The 22138-nt window shown below is 29.5% G+C and overlaps 1 protein-coding gene across 1 annotated transcript in view; it reads right to left on the reverse strand.

Moving 5' to 3' along the window:
* The window catches only part of LOC119611287 (probable serine/threonine-protein kinase cdc7), a 100390-nt gene extending 80728 nt beyond the window's left edge, over positions 1-19662 (reverse strand). Inside the window, exon 1 of the mRNA XM_037966821.1 lies at positions 18693-19662. Coding sequence (XP_037822749.1) covers positions 18693-19363 — 671 coding nt within the window. The 5' untranslated portion in view covers positions 19364-19662. The remainder of the gene's footprint in view (positions 1-18692) is intronic.
* Positions 19663-22138: the final 2476 nt, after the last annotated feature.

A 22138-nucleotide genomic window follows, 5' to 3' on the forward strand; every position in this document is an offset into this window, starting at 1 on the left:
ATCTAAAAAACATGGAATAAATTTTAAATTAGCTTTGATTTATGCGATGCTAATGCTTCTACACAAGATGTCCGTATTTGCAATGTAATCAAAGCTTTAAAGAGTTAACAATGCTCTTTGAAGCTTTGATTCATATTCGTTAATCTCAGTCAGAGAACTTTTAAAGCTAAATTTTTTTTATTTTAAGTATTCAAATTTAATTTATGCAAAAAAAACAGAAATAGACTTCGTTTAAAAATGGCTACAAAATAAGATGTTTTCATTAAATAAATATTTCTACTTGTATATATTATAAATCCTTTGCACATAACCATACCAACCCAAAGTGTGTCTTATACTTTTATGCCACAAAAACTGGGTTAAAAAATTTAATTGAAAATCGATTGTTTGATAAAAGTTTCGAAAAAGTGAAATGAATGAACGAGATGGCATACCTAAGCATTTTTGTTTTCTTCTTTTTTTTTTCCATTTACCATTTTGCATTCAATTGTCTATGAGAAATTCATATTCGTAGAGTAAAGTATACTTTTTGGCTTATTTGCATAGTTAGTAAAAGTTTATTATTTCATTTGATATTGCAGTTTTGAATTTCTTTTTTTTTTCTATTTTCTGTAGTTTTTATTTCAATTCGTTATTTTTAAGGTCATTAAAGTTGGGTCGTTTATAAAGGTGTGTTTAGTTTGGTTATAGTTTTTTGGGTTTGGCAATTTTTTAATAGACAAAAACTAGCTTTAAATGTTTGATTAAATACTAGATAATTAAAGTTTATTTTACTTATTCCCCTTATTTCTATCTTTTGTATTTACATTTTAACACGTAACTTTTTAATTCATTGTAGTATAATTATAGTTATTTTTGTTAGTTTTATAAGTAGATAATAGTATTTAGTCGCATAAAAAGTTGTTAGTTTGGGGAGCGTATAACAATTTATGCAATTGAATATAGTTTAGAAACAGTTTGATAGTTTTAGGACAATTAAGTATTTATTATGAGTTTTATTTTTAAAAATTAGTTATTTAATTCTTAATTTAGAATTGTTAAATGGAGATATTTTAAATAGAGAAATGAAAATACCAATCAATTTTCAATCTGAACTGATCATAAAATTTTCTAAAAAAGAGAACAATCCTTATGAAGAGAAAATTTCTGCGAAACATTTCAATGATGGGAAATTGTTTTCTAAAATTTATCAAAAAACAATTTTGTGGAATTAAATTAATTTTCGTCTAAGAATTTGCTAAAACAGATTATTTCAACGAAGGGAAAGATTAGTTGAAAAATCTTTATAAACAGAACCCAAATTGTAAAAGAAAAAAATAGCATGAAAATACAAATGAGCAAAGATAGAACGAAATCTTAACAACAACAGAACTAGAAGAGAACTAGAACTGAACTAGAACAGAACAAGAACAGAACTAGAACAGAACTAGAAAAGAACTAGAAAATAACTAGAACAGAACTAGAACAGAACTGGAACAGAACTAGAACAGAACTAGAACAGAACTAGAACAGAACTAGAACAGAACTAGAACAGAACTAGAACAGAACTAGAACAGAACTAGAACAGAACTAGAACAGAACTAGAACAGAACTAGAACAGAACTAGAACAGAACTAGAACAGAACTAGAACAGAACTAGAACAGAACTAGAACAGAACTAGAACAGAACTAGAACAGAACAAGAACAGAACTAGAACAGAACAGAACTAGAACAGAACTAGAACAGAACTAGAACAGAACTAGAACAGAACTAGAACAGAACTAGAACAGAACTAGAACAGAACTAGAACAGAACTAGAACAGAACTAGAACAGAACTAGAACAGAACTAGAACAGAACTAGAACAGAACTAGAACAGAACTAGAACAGAACTAGAACAGAACTAGAACAGAACTAGAACAGATCTAGAACAGAACTAGAACAGAACTAGAACAGAACTAGTGGTTTTTATAAGCAAAAGATTTCTTTGTAAATTGTCGATAAATTATAAATTTTGTTATATACTTGCTATAAGTCGTCCATTAAATATGTACATTGTGCTGTTTAAATTTTATTTTCAAGCATAATTTATTTACGATTTTTTGCAGTTGAAAAATTTATTCATGTATTTAGATTATAGCTGTAAGGCTAATTGAATACTTTTTATAATATACTGCACTGCAATTTTATCAAATGTTTAAAATATTAATAATTTGACCTAATATTTTGTGTGTAACAGTATAAATTTCAAAAGACTAAACCACACATGCACGTTGAACTTCTAACGTGATTATGAATAATTTTCAAATGCACAGCAATTTCATTTTCAATATGACCCATATAAACAATGATTGGATTATGAAACAGAAATGGGAGTTATAAAGTAAAAATTACATAGAAAAAAAAACTGCGTTGATTAAAGCGATTATTTAATCTGTTGTTCAGAGGGCGTATGAGTGATAATATTGAAATGGATAGTAATATATCAATCATACGTAACGTATGACTAAATGACAAGGTATTTGGTGAACAGATTTTGTATTTTGTTTAATAACAGCTTAACTGGTAAAAAAGAAGTTGGTTTTTGCTGCAGCAATTGTCCATCCTTGTCAAAATCGTAACTGTATAATTACAACAACTAGCTATTTGTTGGACTCACACCTTTTTAGCTATGTGGAACATAAAGCAAAAAACGCCATAAGCAAACTCAGACCACATTATTCTTCTTGTTGCTGCAGTCCAAGAAAATTATAGACCAAAGAAACTAGAGCACCAAACACTTGCATATGTATGATTATGCGAAAACTATAAATGGCCAGCAATTTATAAAGAAAACAGGGAAACGTGATTAAATATACAGCAATGAAGGGAAATGCATAGTCTTGATTGAATGATAATATATGTATGTAAGTTTTGAGAAACAAAAAATTACTGAAGAGTTTTTAAATTTTCTATAATATTGAATATATTCCGTAAATTTATTGAGTCTTTTTTAGTTTATATTTTCGGATTGAATAAAAGCCACCATTCAATTATATAAATGTTTATTTTTATACTTATTTTCTTGGAAATATCTATCATAAACTTTCCCTAAAGTTAGTGCAAAGTTATTTAAACTTTATTTAACCTTAAGTATTTGTCGCCAAATTAAAAAAGTTGCAAGCATTTAAAAAAAAAACATTCCACCATTTGATTAGAAAATTTCTTTAAACTTTCAATTTAAAATAAACAATTTATTTACATTACAATTTGTTTTGTAATAAATATATTTTCAAAAATTAAAAAAAAACTACACGAAATGAAATTTTCCAGACATTTTGTCTCGAGTTTTTTTTTGTTTTCTATATTTTTACTGAGGTTTTCTTTAACAGCAAATATTTTTCCATTATCTAATAAAGTTTTGAATATATTTTCCATTACAGCTTTTGCTTGTTATTCTATTGCTGCTGCTGCTGCTGCTACTGCTGTTATTGACTTGTTTACCATCAACATAATAAATGTTCAAATTGAAAATAATATTAAAACATATTTTGTCGTTATTATTATTTTATTTTTTTCGTTATTATTGGTTTGGCAGTTTCATTTTTTCGATTTTTTTTTGTCAAATCAAATAAATAACAAATGTTGTACTAGAACGTAAAGTATGAAAATGAAAAAATAATAATAAAGTGTAGTTATAGAAGTTAAAGTGACAGGGTATTGAAACGTAACCATAAGAAAAATTTGGTGGTAGTTTTCAGTAAGCTTTAACAATTTGAAGAAATATAAAGTAGAAATTGTAGTAAACATTGTTAAATGCAAAATAGTTTCTAAAATAACAAGGTATTTGTATAAATATTTTAAAAATAACTGATTTAAAAACATTACCTTAAAGTTGTTTTTAATTAAAAAATGCAGATAGAAAAGTTTGGATATATACGACGTTCTGCTCGATTTCGAAAAGAAAAAGTCTTGAAAGCTTTAGTATGAAAATGTCGGACATTTTGGAGCAATTTTGCGATATTGGGGAAGTTTTGGAAACATTCATAATGTCCATATGTATATTCTAAATTGCAGCATATTTGAGAAACAGGAAATGGTTTAAAACTTCGATTAAAATGTTCAACAACATACTGACCATAGTCCGAATTTTCGATTTTTCAAACAAAACATTACATTGTCTTTAAGTTCCTTTATTTCAGTCAAATTTCAATCAAATCGGGCATCAGGAACTGGACGAAAATTCAAAATTACAAAATTTATATCATTTAAAACCAACAAGCTACACTTTGAAAGTGTATAACTGATTTCTTTTGAAAAAAGTTTGGAAAAACATTTTTAATAAAATTTTTAAAAAAGCTCTTTTATTTAAAAATCAAAGTTAGCTTTATCATTTGGAAAGTATAATAAAGCTTTTCTTAACTTTTGATAGATTATGATAAAATTTCAAAAATGCTTTTCTATGAAAGTTAATAATTGATTTTCTTGTAAAAATTGTTTAATAAAGTAAAAAAAGCTCTTTTTAAAGTATTAAAAAAGCTTTTCATTCAATAAGCAAGCATTATCTTATAATTTAGTAAGGCGAAAATTTTTTCCGAAAAAAAAATTATTTTGTTCAAAAAGTTAAAAAAGCTTTTGTTAAATTTCTATTTTGGTCGAATCTTTAGAAAAGCTTTATTTTGAAAGTTTATAATTAATTTCCTTGAAAAAAGTTGTATTGTTTAATAAGTATAGAAAACATTTTAATTTAAAGTCATTTAAAATCGTCCTTTCAAAAAAAGTGAAAAAGCTTTTTGAAAAACTTTTTTGTTAAAAAAAGCAAACGCTTTTTCTTAAGCTATTAATAATTGCTATACACATACATATATATTTTGGTAATGTTTCAAAAAAGCTTCTCTTTGAAGGTGTTAAATTGATGTTGGTGGAAAAAGCTTCATCTTTTAATAAATTTGTAAAAACATTTTTTAATTAAAACTTCTTAAAACTATTTTTTCTTCATAAAAATCAAAATAAAGAAATAAAAGCTCTTTCTTTAGCTTATGATAAAAGCTTTATATTTTAAAGTTTCGAAAGTTTACAATTCATTTCTTTTTAAATATTTAGAAATGCATTTAATTAAAGCTTGAAAAAAGCTCTCTTTAAAAACAAGAATTTTCTTCTGATAAAGTACAAGCTTCTCTTGTGGATGAAATGTTTAGCTATAAAAAGTATAAAAGCTTTTTCCTTATGCTTTGTTATTCTTCTTAAAACTATTTTTTCTTCTTAAAACACAAAATAAAGAAATGAAAGCTCTTTCTTTAGCTTATGATAAAGGCTTTATATTTTAAAGCTTTGAAAGTTTACAATTCATTTCTTTTTAAATATTTGGAAATGCATTTATTTAAAGCTTGAAAAAATCTCTCTTTAAAAACAAACTTTTTCTTCTGATAAAGTACAAGCTTTTCTTGTAAATGAAATGTTTCGCTTTAAAAAGTATAAAAGCTGTTTCCTTATGCTTTGTTAAAAGATTTATATTATGCTAAAATTAAAATAAAAGCTTTTTTCTAAAAAAAAAATATCACAAAACTACTGCTTTTAAACATTTCTGAATTTTATTATGTATTTTGAAAACTGCTTTGTTTTTATGTTTTAAAAAAATGATATCTCTTTTGTAAAAAAAGCTGTTTTATTTTAAAAAAATTGCAAAAAAAGCTTTTTAGTAATAAAAGAAAACTTATAAATTTATTTAATTTTTTGTTTAAGAAAAAGTTATTTACTTTTTATTTAGTGTATTATTGGCAAAAAGCTTTTCTTCTAAAAAAGTTTAAAAAAGCTTAATTTGTTTTTATGATCATTTTTAAAGTTTAAAAAGCTTTTTTTTAAATATTGGTTAGCGAAACTAGCAAGTGGAAAAGAAATGAAAAGTCTTGTTTAAAATTTTTAACAAAAAATTGAGACAATGTAAAATTTCTTTAATTTAAAGTGACTTATAAAAAGTTCCTATAATACTAGTGCTAATAAGCTTTTTGTTTAACACTTAAAAAAAGCTTTTTCGAAAAATAATGTTTTATTTAAAACATATAATTTAAACAAATAAATTTTGGTTTTATTATTATTTCTTTGTTCAAAATACCTTTTTGGTTTCCACTGAAAATCATTCACATTTCTGTTATGCAGAAATTTAAATAAAGTTACTGTATAAGAGGAAAAAATCCTTTAAATAGTTTTTGCATCTAAATAAAAACTTTTATTTTCCATCAGGTTGTTTATTACTGCACTTTGCAACCACTTTTTAACTTCAACATATTGGCAAAAAAAAAACTTTAGAATGTTTTTTATGTGTGCCTTTGTCTCGAGGGTGGTAAGTAGCCAATACCTACTAACAAGCGTCTCGTAAAATATATATGAAAAATAACTTTTTTACAATTTTTTTTTAACTTTGCAAAAAATCTATATTCAATAGAGTAGCGCAAGAGTTTCCATGGTTTTTGGTGGTTGTTAGCAAAAATGTTTAAGCCATGAAAAAAAAAACCGGTTGTTGTGCTTTACATGCAGAAACAAGCAAGTAGCCAAAAAGGATTAATGGAGAAAAAACTAAAAAAATATTATACATATAAAAAAAAAACTTTAAACGAGAATTTGTTGCAGAAAAGGCACTACCATGTAGTTCGTTTAGTTGCAAAAATGTGTATTTTATTAGTTTTTACAAATTTTTTATAAAATTATTTTTATTTTTTAAAGTATTTTGTTTTACATTGAACTTTTAACCACAAAACTGCGGGCATGTTGGTTGGTCATATACAATTTTAGTTTTTTTTCCATTATTTTATTATAAAAAGTTGTTTTTTTTACTTCAGCTTATAGTTGTCTACATATTGAACAAATTTTAATGTTTTATTTATAAAATCCTTTATACATACTCATGGTGAGTTATGTGCAAATTTGACAGTTATCTTTTCAGTTTGTTTCTTTTTTTTTCATTATCTACATGTGTGTATTTGAAATCTGTTTTTGTATGTTTTAGGTTATGTCAACACTTTTTGATTAGATTGACAGAATGTGATAATGTTTTTTTTTTTTTTTTTTTTCATAAAACCACTAAACATTGATTTGTAGTTGTTAGTCGAAAACGTGAGGTTGTCTACTACAATCTATGGAAATTATTTGAAAATATTTATGTTTAAATTGACAGTTAGATTGAAACTTATGTTAGGGTATAATTAAAATTTAATATGTTTAAAGCACTATTTAAATTTATTTTTTAGTTAGAATTTGTATTTTAGTTTATAAGCCTTGTTATTAATTATTAGTTTGTCTTATGTTTTATAATGTATTTTTTTATACAACTAGCATACCCTGAGTGCTTCGCTACACCAATTAAAATTAAAATTTTATATTTATTATTGAAGACTGAGATCCCAAAGATATCTGAGATATCAGAAAATTGATTTCAACACACACAGATAGACGGACGGACAGACAGACAGACATGTCCTAATCGAATTCTGTTCTATAAGGATCCAGAATATATAAAAATTACAAACGAAATGACAAACTTATACATATATACCCTTCTCACGGACCCCGGGGCATATTTCCTTGATGATAGATCCCATATTGGTGTATTGTTATCCCGAGGTAAGGAGGTGCTACCAGTACCTCTAGTCTACCGGGACTCACTCCTCAGCTAGTCCTTGGTATGATGTGACATGGGGTCTAACCAGAGAACCACATAATCTGATACTACGGGTGACCAGTTGCCCACAGGACTTGTCCTGGCTGGTCAGTTGGTTAAGGTTCCTTCGGGATCCACGTAGTGGTTGTGGCTTAAACCCAAATTCGCGGAAAGAAAATGTTGGTTTAAGGGCTCCCTATACATAATTCTCTTTTCGAATGATACAGGTATGTGTAAAAAGCAGCATATCCTGGAGATCTTTATGATCATGGGAATGGAACGATTGAGAAAGTCTCCATATATTGGAGATTAGTACTGATTTGGTATACATTTTTACGCTTCGGGGAATTTTCTCGGTGCTGTTGCCATCTCAACAGGATATATTGATTCATGCTACGCGACCTGTTGTTGGGGCAATTATTGGCTTCAGTTGACTTTGGAAATTCTTACATCCTTTGTTACAGATCGGTTCATGAAGAGGGATCCTGATTTATTATTTTGGGCTACCAAATACGTATCTAGGTGCTGTTGCCAAACCAAAAACCACCTCAGTAGTGTAGTTGGGCGACTTAAAGAGGTCCAGAAATGCTGAGAAAGATGATGAGAATGTTTTGTGGGGACATTAGCATTCCTCCTAACATCAATAGGGTGTTTTCGCCTGTTTTTTACCCTTCTATCGACACTAACAAGTGATTGCCTTTTCCTTTGTCAGGATTAGATTGAGCTTACTCCTGTCACCTGTCCTTCCCCAAAGGGACTACTATGGCAATATATTAGTACTCGAGCTATACTTGAGCAAAGTGCACGTATAATGGACTGACATCCATATACATAAATTGCCACCGGGGTGTAAGAAGCACAATGGGGCGGTGTTGAGTCGTTACATTTTAGCTTACCCAGTGGATGAAAAAGACTACCATGAAATAAGGCCCTTAGGGTAGGAGTTCACGTAAAGCACTTCGATATTCATACCCTTCTCACGAAGGTGAAGGGTATAAAAATTAAAAAGTACCATTTGAGAAAGATTTCAAACTCAATCAAAATTGTGTTTCTATGTTCAGTATTATAGAGAACTCCAAAAGTTTCTTCTAGACAATTCTCCTTCACTCAGGTCCCTACGTGTTCAGTATTATGGAAAGTTCAAAAAGTACCTTTTGAGGGACGAAAATGTTGGCATTTAAATAATCGCATACAAAAAGAAATGCATGCTTTGGCTTGATATTACAGAACCTACTAAAAGTACCATTTGAATAATGAAAAAATCAAAAAGTTCGCTTTTATAGGTTCTCACTTAGTCCGGGCTCTATAGGCCTAATTTAATGTTTCCAGGTTCATTATTATAGAACGTAAAGAAATCAACCTTTTAAGTACGAAAAAGTACCAAAAACTCACCTATTATATGTTCTCATTTACTCTGAGCTCTACCTACTTAATTTTATACAAATATATTGAATAAATAATATTAATATTAAGTATCTTTTAAAAAACGAAAAAGTACCAAAAAATCCCTTCACTTACTCCAAGCTCTTGAAGCTTAATTTAATTTTTCTAGGTTTAATTTTAAAGAAAATACAAAAAGTTCTATCTGATAAACAAAAAAGTACCATAAATGCCCCTTTTAAAGATTCTTTCTATGTTAATATTTCTAAAATATAAAAATGATTAGAACATAATTCGAAAGATTTATTTTGTGGAAAGTACTACCATTCTTCCCCCTAGAATAGACTTTTCCCTTTTTAACCGAAAAAAGGGGTAAAAAATTTCCAAAAATCCCTCCTTAGTGGTTGCGCATAATAAAAAAGACATCTACTCTTAAAATTTCTTAATTTTAGGTTCAAGTTCACCCTATCAAATCGATGAAAATAAATTATTTCATTTTATTTATCATGTCGTATGATTAACAGGAATATCACTCATACGCACACGAAAAGCCACTTAAGAAAATGATAATTGTTGATGACGATTTCTTTGTTAAGGAATTTGTCGCTTAGATTTTATTTCTATAAACAAGTAATAATGTATTGTTGGGCATGGCCGACTATATGATACCCTACACCAGCGAATATTTTAAAAATGTTGATTATTTTTTAATTATAAAATTTTTAATTTGTTTGTTAGCTTAATTTTAAAAATTCTTGATAAACAATTAGGAAAGGTTTACATGGACACACAGTCGGAAGGGCAGATGTAATCTAAGCCGAATGGTTCACTTTAAGATGAGTGTAGGACCAATATGGGTGTTACAAACAGCGGCACAAATGCATAATACCCTCCACACTATAGTGGTGTATCAGACATTTTCGATTAGATTTTCTTTCTTGAGAAAAATTTCAATATGTTTTTCTAAATTCTATTTTGTAGAACATTTTGAATAACATTTTAATTAATTCCCAAAATATTTAAAAGTCCTCTAAACAAGACGTCTAGTAACCATTTCAGATATGAGCTGTACATTTTGTAAAACAAACCTTACTATATTCTAATTCCCTATAGTATATACTAACATTCAAGAACATTATTACAAGAAACGAATAATATAATAATCAAGACCAACAATCAAATATTATTTTACACCTTTTGTTTGCACTCCAACACAGGAAGGGGCTGTGTTTGGCAAATAATAAATGACGTATTGTTAGAATTTCATGTGCAACTTAAAACATATACATATATACAATTCTTATTTGCACATACATCCATACATATATATAAAATTGTATACATATGTATGTCTACAATCTTGTATACAAGCATTAAACCACCTTCACTTATACAAATATTTAGTTCTATTGTATAGGTAATGTTTTAGTGTTATTGACACTAATGTTTATACACTTAAACAAATCAAATGCAAGAAAATCAACATTTAACACAGAAACAAAAGTTGGGGAAATTCCAAAGGTAAAAGCTAAAATTTAACACTGGTAGGCAGTTAAGTTGCCTGTTTAAAAAACTGGTAGTAAAATAATATTATTCAGACACAAATACACATAAAGACTCACACTTTCCTTTAACAATATGTCAAAAGCTATAAAACATTAAATTAGTCAAGCGTTATATTATACCAACATAAATATTGTTCAGTTCGCCCTTTACCCCCTCATCCGTAGAAGTACAACAAGGTAAGTTAGAAAAGAAATCACTTGTAGCAAGTAGCAAAAAAAAAAAAAAATTAAACAAAAAGTATTAAAATACAAGGTTTTGTGAAATTGAAACCATGATTGGATTTAGCAAAACTTTGTGTCTGAGAAATAAACAATTTTGTTGTTGTTGTTGATTTTTTTCTCTTATTTTGTTACATTTTGACTTTGGTTTATTGCTGTCTTACGACTATTTGGGATTTACTATCAACACCAAAAACACTACTACTTTGTAAAAACATTACTTTCACAATTTGAAAAACAGGTTTTATATTATTGGTAGAGTGCAGGAGTAAGAGTTGGCAGGAGTTATTCTTTTGCTTTTGGTAATTTGTCACGTAAACTGTTTTTGTTACATTGTATTTATAGTGACAGTTTACTTTTACCTTTGCTTTGGTTTTTTTTTTTGTACAACTTTCGTTCCTTTTTGATTACAATTCTGTTTCAATGTTTTAGTTTATTTAACATGACTTTGTGTTAATGTAGCGCGCACTATGGTCGGATAAATTTAACATTTAGTCTAGACTATAGTCTATAGTCTAGTCTATAGTCTAGTCTATAGTCTAGTCTATAGTCTAGTCTATAGTCTAGTCTATAGTCTAGTCTATAGTCTAGTCTATAGTCTAGTCTATAGTCTAGTCTATAGTCTAGTCTATAGTCTAGTCTATAGTCTAGTCTATAGTCTAGTCTATAGTCTAGTCTATAGTCTATAGTCTAGTCTATAGTCTAGTCTATAGTCTAGTCTATAGTCTAGTCTATAGTCTAGTCTATAGTCTAGTCTATAGTCTAGTCTATAGTCTAGTCTATAGTCTAGTCTATAGTCGAGTCTATAGTCTAGTCTATAGTCTAGTCTATAGTCGAGTCTATAGTCTAGTCTATAGTCTAGTCTATAGTCGAGTCTATAGTCTAGTCTATAGTCTAGTCTATAGTCTAGTCTATAGTCGAGTCTATAGTCTAGTCTATAGTCTAGTCTATAGTCTAGTCTATAGTCGAGTCTATAGTCTAGTCTATAGTCTAGTCTATAGTCTAGTCTATAGTCTAGTCTATAGTCTAGTCTATAGTCTAGTCTATAGTCTAGTCTATAGTCTAGTCTATAGTCTAGTCTATAGTCTAGTCTATAGTCTAGTCTATAGTCTAGTCTATAGTCTAGTCTATAGTCTAGTCTATAGTCTAGTCTATAGTCTAGTCTATAGTCTAGTCTATAGTCTAGTCATATAGTCTATCTAGTCTATAGTCTAGTCTAGTCTAGTCATAGTCAGTCTATAGTCTAGTCTATAGTCTAGTCTATAGTCTAGTCTATAGTCTAGTCTATAGTCTAGTCTATAGTCTAGTCTATAGTCTAGTCTATAGTCTAGTCTATAGTCTAGTCTATAGTCTAGTCTATAGTCTAGTCTATAGTCTAGTCTATAGTCTAGTCTATAGTCTAGTCTTAGTCTAGTCTATAGTCTCTATAGTCTAGTCTATAGTCTAGTCTATAGTCTAGTCTATAGTCTAGTCTATAGTCTAGTCTATAGTCTAGTCTATAGTCTAGTCTATAGTCTAGTCTATAGTCTAGTCTATAGTCTAGTCTATAGTCTAGTCTATAGTCTAGTCTATAGTCTAGTCTATAGTCTAGTCTATAGTCTAGTCTATAGTCTAGTCTATAGTCTAGTCTATAGTCTAGTCTATAGTCTAGTCTATAGTCTAGTCTATAGTCTAGTCTATAGTCTAGTCTATAGTCTAGTCTATAGTCTAGTCTATAGTCTAGTCTATAGTCTAGTCTATAGTCTAGTCTATAGTCTAGTCTATAGTCTAGTCTATAGTCTAGTCTATAGTCTAGTCTATAGTCTAAGTCTATAGTCTAGTCTATAGTCTAGTCTATAGTCTAGTCTATAGTCTAGTCTATAGTCTAGTCTATAGTCTAGTCTATAGTCTAGTCTATAGTCTAGTCTATAGTCTAGTCTATAGTCTAGTCTATAGTCTAGTCTATAGTCCTAGTCTATAGTCTAGTCTATAGTCTAGTCTATAGTCTAGTCTATAGTCTAGTCTATAGTCTAGTCTATAGTCTAGTCTATAGTCTAGTCTATAGTCTAGTCTATAGTCTAGTCTATAGTCTAGTCTATAGTCTAGTCTATAGTCTAGTCTATAGTCTAGTCTATAGTCTAGTCCTATAGTCTAGTCTATAGTCTAGTCTATAGTCTAGTCTATAGTCTAGTCTATAGTCTAGTCTATAGTCTAGTCTATAGTCTAGTCTATAGTCTAGTCTATAGTCTAGTCTATAGTCTAGTCTATAGTCTAGTCTATAGTCTAGTCATCTAGTCTAGTCTATAGTCTAGTCTATAGTCTAGCTATAGTCTAGTCTATAGCTAGTCTAGTCCATAGTCTATAGTCTAGCTATAGTCTAGTCTATAGTCTAGTATATAGTCTAGTATATAGTCTAGTATATAGTCTAGTCATATATGTCTAGTATATAGTCTAGTATATAGTCTAGTCTATAGTCTAGTCTATAGTTAGTCTATAGTCTAGTCTATAGTCTAGTCTATAGTCTAGTCTATAGTCTAGTCTATAGTCTAGTCTATAGTCTAGTCTATAGTCTAGTCTATAGTCTAGTCTATAGTCTAGTCTATAGTCTAGTCTATAGTCTAGTCTATAGTCTAGTCTATAGTCTAGTCTATAGTCTAGTCTATAGTCTAGTCTATCGTCTAGTCTATAGTTCTAGTCTATAGTCTAGTCTATAGTCTAGTCTATAGTCTAGTCTATAGTCTAGTCTATAGTCTAGTCTATAGTCTAGTCTATAGTCTAGCTCTATATAGTCTAGTCTATAGTCTAGTCTATGGTCTAGTCTATACTCTAGTCTATAGTCTAGTCTAGTCTATACTCTAGTCTAGTCTATAGTCTCCTTTATCTCTTTGAAACAATATTTTTGAAAACTAACTACCTAATTAACTACTTTAAATTACGTATTTTCTTACCCATAGTGCCTGTCTATTGCCTCCGTATTTATTTTAGTATGAGTAAAGTTTGGTTTGATTTTGTACCGATGCCTTGAGCCCACCCTTTTACTTTATTTTAACATGTGTAACTTATGATGTGTCTTGTGGGGTTAAAGGTGTTTCAAATGAATCATTTATTTAAGTTTGAAAACATGTCTCATATTACTAACATGTCTAAAATACGCATCCGAACACACATACCTACATCCTCACAAACATCTATTTTTAATATCTAAACATATGTATGTATATTTGTGTAATCTTGTATATACAAAAAGAATAGTCTGCTTTTAGGCATTTTATCTGTAAAAATACACACACACTCATTTTAACAGACATGAATATAATAAAACAAAACAAACAACTGATTGCATGATGTCAACTTTATTTAATTTTGATGTGAAAAAAAACACAAATAAATAAACAACAAAAACTCAAATAATAAAAACAAAAAACCAGAAAGAAAAATCAATGATTAGTTTGTATGTATAAAGGTGTCTCAATGACTGTAAGCAATTTGCAGACAAATAATAAAAACAAAAGTTGAGGCAAATTGCAAATGATATACAGCAGAAACTATTATTTAATTTTTGGTAAAATTACTTAAATTAAATTAATTACAGATATAAAATGAAAACATATAAATGATTTTGACTTCTGTACCGCAATTCTGTAATTTTATAATTTTAACTACCGATATCGTAAAGTAACGACAAACATCGGTTGCATTAACGAATTTTCAATTCTGTAACTTTTTAACGAACTTAGAATATTTTAACGACAAATATCGGAAAAATATGAGAATGTCAAAAGTTTTGTATTGAAATATTTTTAAAATATAAAATTATTAACGTGAACTTTTTATTTGTCGTTACATTGCCGATACTTTTCGTTAACTAATGATTTTGTTTAACAAAAAAAATCGGTGAAATAAAAATCAGAATACCACATAACGACAATTATTGTTAACTTACGAAATTATACTATTTAACGACAAAATTTTGTAGTTAAAAAGTTACTGAATTGCGGTACTGATTAGGGTTTTTGTAAAGAAACGTTATTTAATTTTAACTTAACTTTAATTAAAAAACTAAAGTTAATTTAATTAGAATTTTCTTTGTAATATCTACAATTATTTATTTGCTTAACTTACACATTTAGGTATTTAAAGTCACGTTATTTTTTCCCTTTAGCTAAATAACGAGTTGCTTGCATGTGGAAAGTTGTCAAAAAAGGATTTTTACTTTAAAATTATAATGTACATATGTATATTTTATTGTAACACGTAAATTTATTACGATGGAGGGAAGAATTATAAAATGTTTTAATGAAATTTAAAAATGCTGTTTTTTAGAAAATGTAATGTAAACAATGTTTAAACAACACAACCAAATAAAGACGAAGGACTTTTGATCTAGTATAAGGTCTATAGTCTAGTCTATAGTCTAATCTATAGTCTAGTCTATAGTCTAGTCTAGTCTTTAATCTAGTCTACAGTCTAGTCTATAGTTCAGTCTATAGTCTAATCTATAGTCCAGTCTATAGTCTAGTCTATAGTCTAGTCAATAGTCTAGTCAATAGTCTAGTCAATAATCTAGTCTATAGTCTAGTCTATAGTCTAGTCTATTGTCTAGTCTACAGTCTAGTCTATTGTCTAGTCTATAGTCTAGCCAATAGTCTAGTCTATAGTCTAGTCTATAGTCTAGTCTATTGTCTAGTCTATTGTCTAGTCTATAGTCTAGTCTATTGTCTAGTCTATAGTCTAGTCTATAGTCTAGTCTATAGTCTAGTCTATAATCCATAGTCTGGTCTATAGTCTAGTCTATAGTCTAGTCTATAGTCTAGTCTATAGTCTAGTCTATAGTCTAGTTTATAGTCTAGTCTATAGTCTAGTCTATAGTCTAGTCTATAGTCTAGTCTATAGTCTAGTCTATAGTCTAGTCTATAGTCTAGTCTATAGTCTAGTCTATAGTCTAGTCTATAGTCTAGTCTATAGTCTAGTCTATAGTCTAGTCTATAGTCTAGTCTATAGTCTAGTCTATAGTCTAGTCTATAGTCTAGTCTATAGTCTAGTCTATAGTCTAGTCTATAGTCTAGTCTATAGTCTAGTCTATAGTCTAGTCTATAGTCTAGTCTATAGTCTAGTCTATAGTCTAGTCTATAGTCTAGTCTATAGTCTAGTCCTATAGTCTAGTCTATAGTCTAGTCTATAGTCTAGTCTATAGTCTAGTCTATAGTCTAGTCTATAGTCTAGTCTATAGTCTAGTCTATAGTCTAGTCTATAGTCATAGTCTAGTCTATAGTCTAGTCTATAGTCTAGTCTATAGTCTAGTCTATAGTCTAGTCTATAGTCGAGTCTATATCTAGTTCTATAGTCTAGTCTATAGTCTAGTTTATAGTCCAGTTTATAGTCAGTCTATAGTCTAGTCTATAGTCTAGTCTATAGTCTAGTCTATAGTCTAGTCTATAGTCTAGTCTATAATCCATAGTCTAGTCTATAGTCTAGTCTATAGTCTAGTCTATAGTCTAGTCTATAGTCTAGTCTATAGTCTAGTCTATAGTCTAGTCTATAGTCTAGTCTATAGTCTAGTCTATAGTCTAGTCTATAGTCTAGTCTATAGTCTAGTCTATAGTCTAGTTTATAGTCTAGTCTATAGTCTAGTCTATAGTCTAGTCTAGTCTAGTCTAGTCTATAGTCTAGTCTATAGTCTAGTCTATAGTCTAGTCTATAGTCTAGTCTATAGTCTAGTCTATAGTCTAGTCTATAGTCTAGTCTATAGTCTAGTCTATAGTCTAGTCTATAGTCTAGTCTATAGTCTAGTCTATAGTCTAGTCTATAGTCTAGTTTATAGTCTAGTCTATAGTCTATAGTCTAGTCTATAGTCTTCTAGTCTAGTCTAGTCTAGTCTAGTCTATAGTCTAGTCTATAGTCTAGTCTATAGTCTAGTCTATAATCCATAGTCTAGTCTATAGTCTAGTCTATAGTCTAGTCTATAGTCTAGTCTATAGTCTAGTCTATAGTCTAGTCTATAGTCTAGTCTATAGTCTAGTCTATAGTCTAGTCTATAGTCTAGTCTATAGTCTAGTCTATAGTCTAGTCTATAGTCTAGTCTATAGTCTAGATAGTCTAGTCTATAGTCTAGTCTATAGTCTAGTCTATAGTCTAGTCTATAGTCTAGTCTATAGTCTAGTCTATAGTCTAGTCTATAGTCTAGTCTATAGTCTAGTCTATAGTCTAGTCTATAGTCTAGTCTATAGTCTAGTCTATAGTCTAGTCTATAGTCTAGTCTATAGTCTAGTCTATAGTCTAGTCTATAGTCTAGTCTATAGTCTAGTCTATAGTCTAGTCTATAGTCTAGTCTAGCTAAGGCTATAGTCTAGTCTATAGTCTAGTCTATAGTCTAGTCTATAGTCTAGTCTATAGTCTAGTCCTATAGTCTAGTCTATAGTCTAGTCTATAGTCCTAGTCTATAGTCTAGTCTAGTCTAGTCTATAGTCTAGTCCTATAGTCTAGTCTATAGTCTAGTCTATAGTCTAGTCTATAGTCTAGTCTATAGTCAGTATAGTCTAGTCTATAGTCTAGTCTATAGTCTAGTCTATAGTCTAGTCTATAGTCTAGTCTATAGTCTAGTCTATAGTCTAATCTTTAGTCTAGTCTTTAGTCTAGTCTACAGTCTAGTCTATAGTCTAGTCTATAGTCTAGTCAATAGTCTAGTCTATAGTCTAGTCTATAGTCTAATATATAGTATAGTCTATATTCGTGTCTATAGTCTAGTCTTTAATCGAGTCTATGTTGTAGTATATAAGTTCAGTCGAAAGTCCAATCCTTAGTCAAGTGTATGGTATATTCTATAGTCTATTCTATTGACTAGTATATGGTCTAGTAAGGTCTGGTTATTTGTATTAAATTTTCTCATTTAAGAAAATCTTCGTCTATATTTTCTCTCTAAAGAATTTTTCCGATCAAATCTCTTCCTAGAAGTTGTTCGATAAAGTGTTCATTCTAGAGAAAATTTTTGATGAAATGTTCTATGCATAGAAGTTTTTGAATAGTCAATTTCAGCTCTAAGATTCTTTCTAATGAAGGTATACTAGCAAGGTTTAGTTCTATGAAGATTTTCAATAAAACTTTCATTATAGTGAAAGCTTTCGATATAGTTGCAGTTCAAATTTTCATTGAATTTCCTTATATTTTTCCTAATTGGCATTTTGATTTATCAATGGTTTATGCGTTAAAATTTGATTATGAATACGAATAGTTTTTAAATAAAATGTTTGAAATTAGTTATCAAAATTTATTTAAAAAGAATAATGTATTTTAAGATGTTTATTAAATTTATCTCCTAAAATAAAATTTAACAAAAAAATATTTTTTTTTCACCCTTTTTTGCTTTAAAATGAACGAGTTTATTATACTGAAATACCAACGTGTTGATCATGATTCACTTTTCAACGCATAAAATTGCAGCTATTCATGTTAACGAGTGCAAACGTATGGTTGTTTTCTCCCCTTTTTCTCGTTCTCTATTATTCCCTCTCCCACACAACAAAAATTTAAGTATAAAGAAAAAATTTATTAAATTTTCTCTCATTATAGGATTTTAAAAAAAATAAGAACAAAAAGAAAAATCAGCAAATAATAAAATTAGTAAATTGTTATGAGCGTTGAACACAAAGGAAACCCAGGAAACAGGATAACATGCATCCATTTATAAACACTTACACAACAACACCTCGCTCTCTCCCTCCTACTTTCTGTGTCTTAAAAAAGAAAACACATGAAAAGTTTAACAAATTTGTGATGGAGAGGAAGTGAGGAAATGTGAGTAATAAGGAGTACTGAAAATCTTTTAAAGTAGAGATGAGCAGGAAAAAATAAAAACAACAACTTTGTATCCAATTACAAAAACTACAACAACATAGAGACTGAATATGTATAGAGAGAGATATGAATGAATTTTTACTTACTTTTCCTTCAGACAACTGCTAAACTCATGCTGGGAATCATTTTCATCGTATGAATGGGAGGATGTTGTTGTTGGCGACAATGGAGCTGACGATAGTGATTGTTGTTGGCGTTGATGCTGCAGCTGCTGTTGTTGCAAACTCTGTTGACGTTGTTGCAGCTGTTGTTGAAACAATTCATGTTGTTGTTGCAGGCATTCTTGGGGTGAGAGAGATGAGGCCGATAGCGGTGTCGTTGGTGGGGTCGATGATGTTGTATACGTTGCCAACTTTGTTTGCTGTTGCAGCAAACTGTTGGCAAGGTTCGTGCTATGATTGTGGTGATGGTGGTGGTTGCTGCTGGTGTTGTTGTTGTTACTGTGGCTGCCGTTTGGTGAATTCGGTTGTTTGTGATAGGGATGTATGGTATTGTGAGTGATGTGACATAATTTGTTTCCATTGCTATCCAAGCCACCAACATTGTAATGATTACCGTTTAAACGTAAAGAATGAGTATGAGATGATTGCTGCTGCTGCTGTTGATTGTCTATGCACTCCTGTTGATAGTAAGTTGTTGGTGACAACTGTTGTTGAGTTGTTTGCTGTTGCTGTTGTTGTAGTTGCTGCTGGGACGGAGATTTGTTTCCTGAGCCAGGTGATATTTTACTAGCTAATGCATCAAGCGAACTTAACATTATGTTAACTTCTTAATTATGAAAATTTTGTTTTGCTTTTCTGGCTGCTTTGGCTGCTCTTTATAATTTTTTCAATTTCCCTTTAAGTTTATTCCTCTTAAACTATTAAATTTCAAATATGCTCTTTTCCAATTTTCTTTCTACACTTTAGTAAATTTTTTAGAGTTTCTCACTCTTTTTGCTTATAAATTTTTTAAAGTGTTTTATTTATTTTTTTTATTTTGCACTTTATTGATTTAGTTTTTCACTTTAATATTTTTCTATAGTTTTTTCTAGATTTTACGATTTTTTCTCGTGCTGTTGCCTGAAGGAAAAAAGTATGAAGAGAAAAAATTTTGGTAAAAAATGGCGATTAGTAAAACAATGAATTTTTATGTTAAAAGAAATGATTTTTATTGTTAAAAACAAGTTAAATTTTGTTGTATTTAAAATGCTTTAAAGTTTATACATGAAATAAATACTAATACAGTGTATGCTTAAACAGAAAATGTTTACTACCACACATGACTTTTTATATATGTAACTTTATATCAATAAAATTTAAAGCAAACAAATCTAGTGGGATTTTATGTCCCAAGGCTACCTTTGCGTGTTAATCTAAATAGAGTAAAATTTGTATAACTTTATAAATGTATGAAAAAAAGATAAATTTTCTGTTTTTTCCCACTCACTACTACAATAAAAATATTTTTGCTTATATTGTTGCTAAATTTTTAAATTAGTTATTCAATTATTTCAGTTCTAAGGTGTGAGTTTAAAACATTTGTGAATATTTAAACATCTCAACATGCAAAATATAAATTTATTAATATCCTGCAAATATTTAGAATTATATGATTACTAGAACAGAACCAGAACTGAACTAGAACTGAACTAGAACTGAACTAGAACTGAACTAGAACTGAACTAGAACTGAACTAGAACTGAACTAGAACTGAACTAGAACTTAACTAGAACTGAACTAGAACTGAACTAGAACTGAACTAGAACTGAACTAGAACTGAACTAGAACTGAACTAGAACTGAACTAGAACTGAACTAGAACTGAACTAGAACTGAACTAGAACTGAACTAGAACTGAACTAGAACTGAACTAGAACTGAACTAGAACTGAACTAGAACTGAACTAGAACTGAACTAGAACTGAACTAGAACTGAACTAGAACTGAACTAGAACTGAACTAGAACTGAACTAGAACTGAACTAGAACTGAACTAGAACTGAACTAGAACTGAACTAGAACTGAACTACTGAACTAGAACTGAACTAGAACTGAACTAGAACTGAACTAGAACTGAACTAGAACTGAACTAGAACTGACTAGAACTGAACTAGAACTGAACTAGAACTGAACTAGAACTGAACTAGAACTGAACTAGAACTGAACTAGAACTGAACTAGAACTGAACTAGAACTGAACTAGAACTGAACTAGAACTGAACTAGAACTGAACTAGAACTGAACTAGAACTGAACTAGAACTGAACTAGAACTGAACTAGAACTGAACTAGAACTGAACTAGAACTGAACTAGAACTGAACTAGAACTGAACTAGAACTGAACTAGAACTGAACTAGAACTGACTAGAACTGAACTAGAACTGAACTAGAACTGAACTAGACTGAACTAGAACTGAACTAGAACTGAACTAGAACTGAACTAGAACTGAACTAGAACTGAACTAGAACTGAACTAGAACTGAACTAGAACTGAACTAGAACTGAACTAGAACTGAACTAGAACTGAACTAGAACTGAACTAGAACTGAACTAGAACTGAACTAGAACTGAACTGAACTAGAACTGAACTAGAACTGAACTAGAACTGAACTAGAACTAAACTAGAACTGAACTGGAACTGAACTAGAACTGAACTGGAACTGAACTAGAACTGAACTAGAACTGAACTAGAACTGAACTAGAACTGAACTAGAACTGAACTAGAACTGAACTAGAACTGAACTAGAACTGAACTAGAACTGAACTAGAACTGAACTAGAACTGAACTAGAACTGAACTAGAACTGAACTAGAACTGAACTAGAACCTGAACTAGAACTGAACTAGAACTGAACTAGAACTGAACTAGAACTGAACTAGAACTGAACTAGAACTGAACTAGAACTGAACAAGAACTGAACTATAAACATTTACTTATTTTCAATTTAATTTAGTATCTGATCTCAACAAGAAATTCAATTACACATTTTGAGAACTGTTAGTTTTTAACTTTTATTTAACTATATACTTTCAATGTCATTTGCACAAAAACTACAATTTTATTTGTACCAAAACAACACAAAACAATACCCTACTATCATATACTCCAACTGCTAAAGTTTATCGTACTCCTAACAGGAATACAATATTATTTCAACAGAATTCTTAAGAGGTCTTTTAAATGGTTTTTTAATAAATACATTGTTTTCTTGAGAAAAGCAAAAGGACAGGAAATACGATTGTGCATCCTGTTGCAGAATGCTGCTGATAAAAGCACCTTTTTAATTTACAAGAAAATCTCTTCATCTACCGAGTTAAGTGTTTTAGTTGTTGTTTTTATTACTTATATTTTATTTGTCTTTTCTTACAGTTCCTTGTTTTTCGCTCCTTAGTTTATCCCATTTGTAAATAAAGATTTTTTGTATTTTACTTCAGTGAGAAAATGTTAAAAAAATGTGAGGGAAAATCTGCTGGTGTATTTACAGTGTGAGAGCTTAAAGAGGAAATATGCTGCTGAAATACATTGACACATATATATATGTGTATGTTTGTATGTA

Source organism: Lucilia sericata, unplaced genomic scaffold (genome assembly GCF_015586225.1).
Source record: "Lucilia sericata isolate MDLA Ls3-8-SP2 unplaced genomic scaffold, ASM1558622v1 Contig001411F_arrow, whole genome shotgun sequence".
Classification (NCBI taxonomy): domain Eukaryota; kingdom Metazoa; phylum Arthropoda; class Insecta; order Diptera; family Calliphoridae; genus Lucilia; species Lucilia sericata.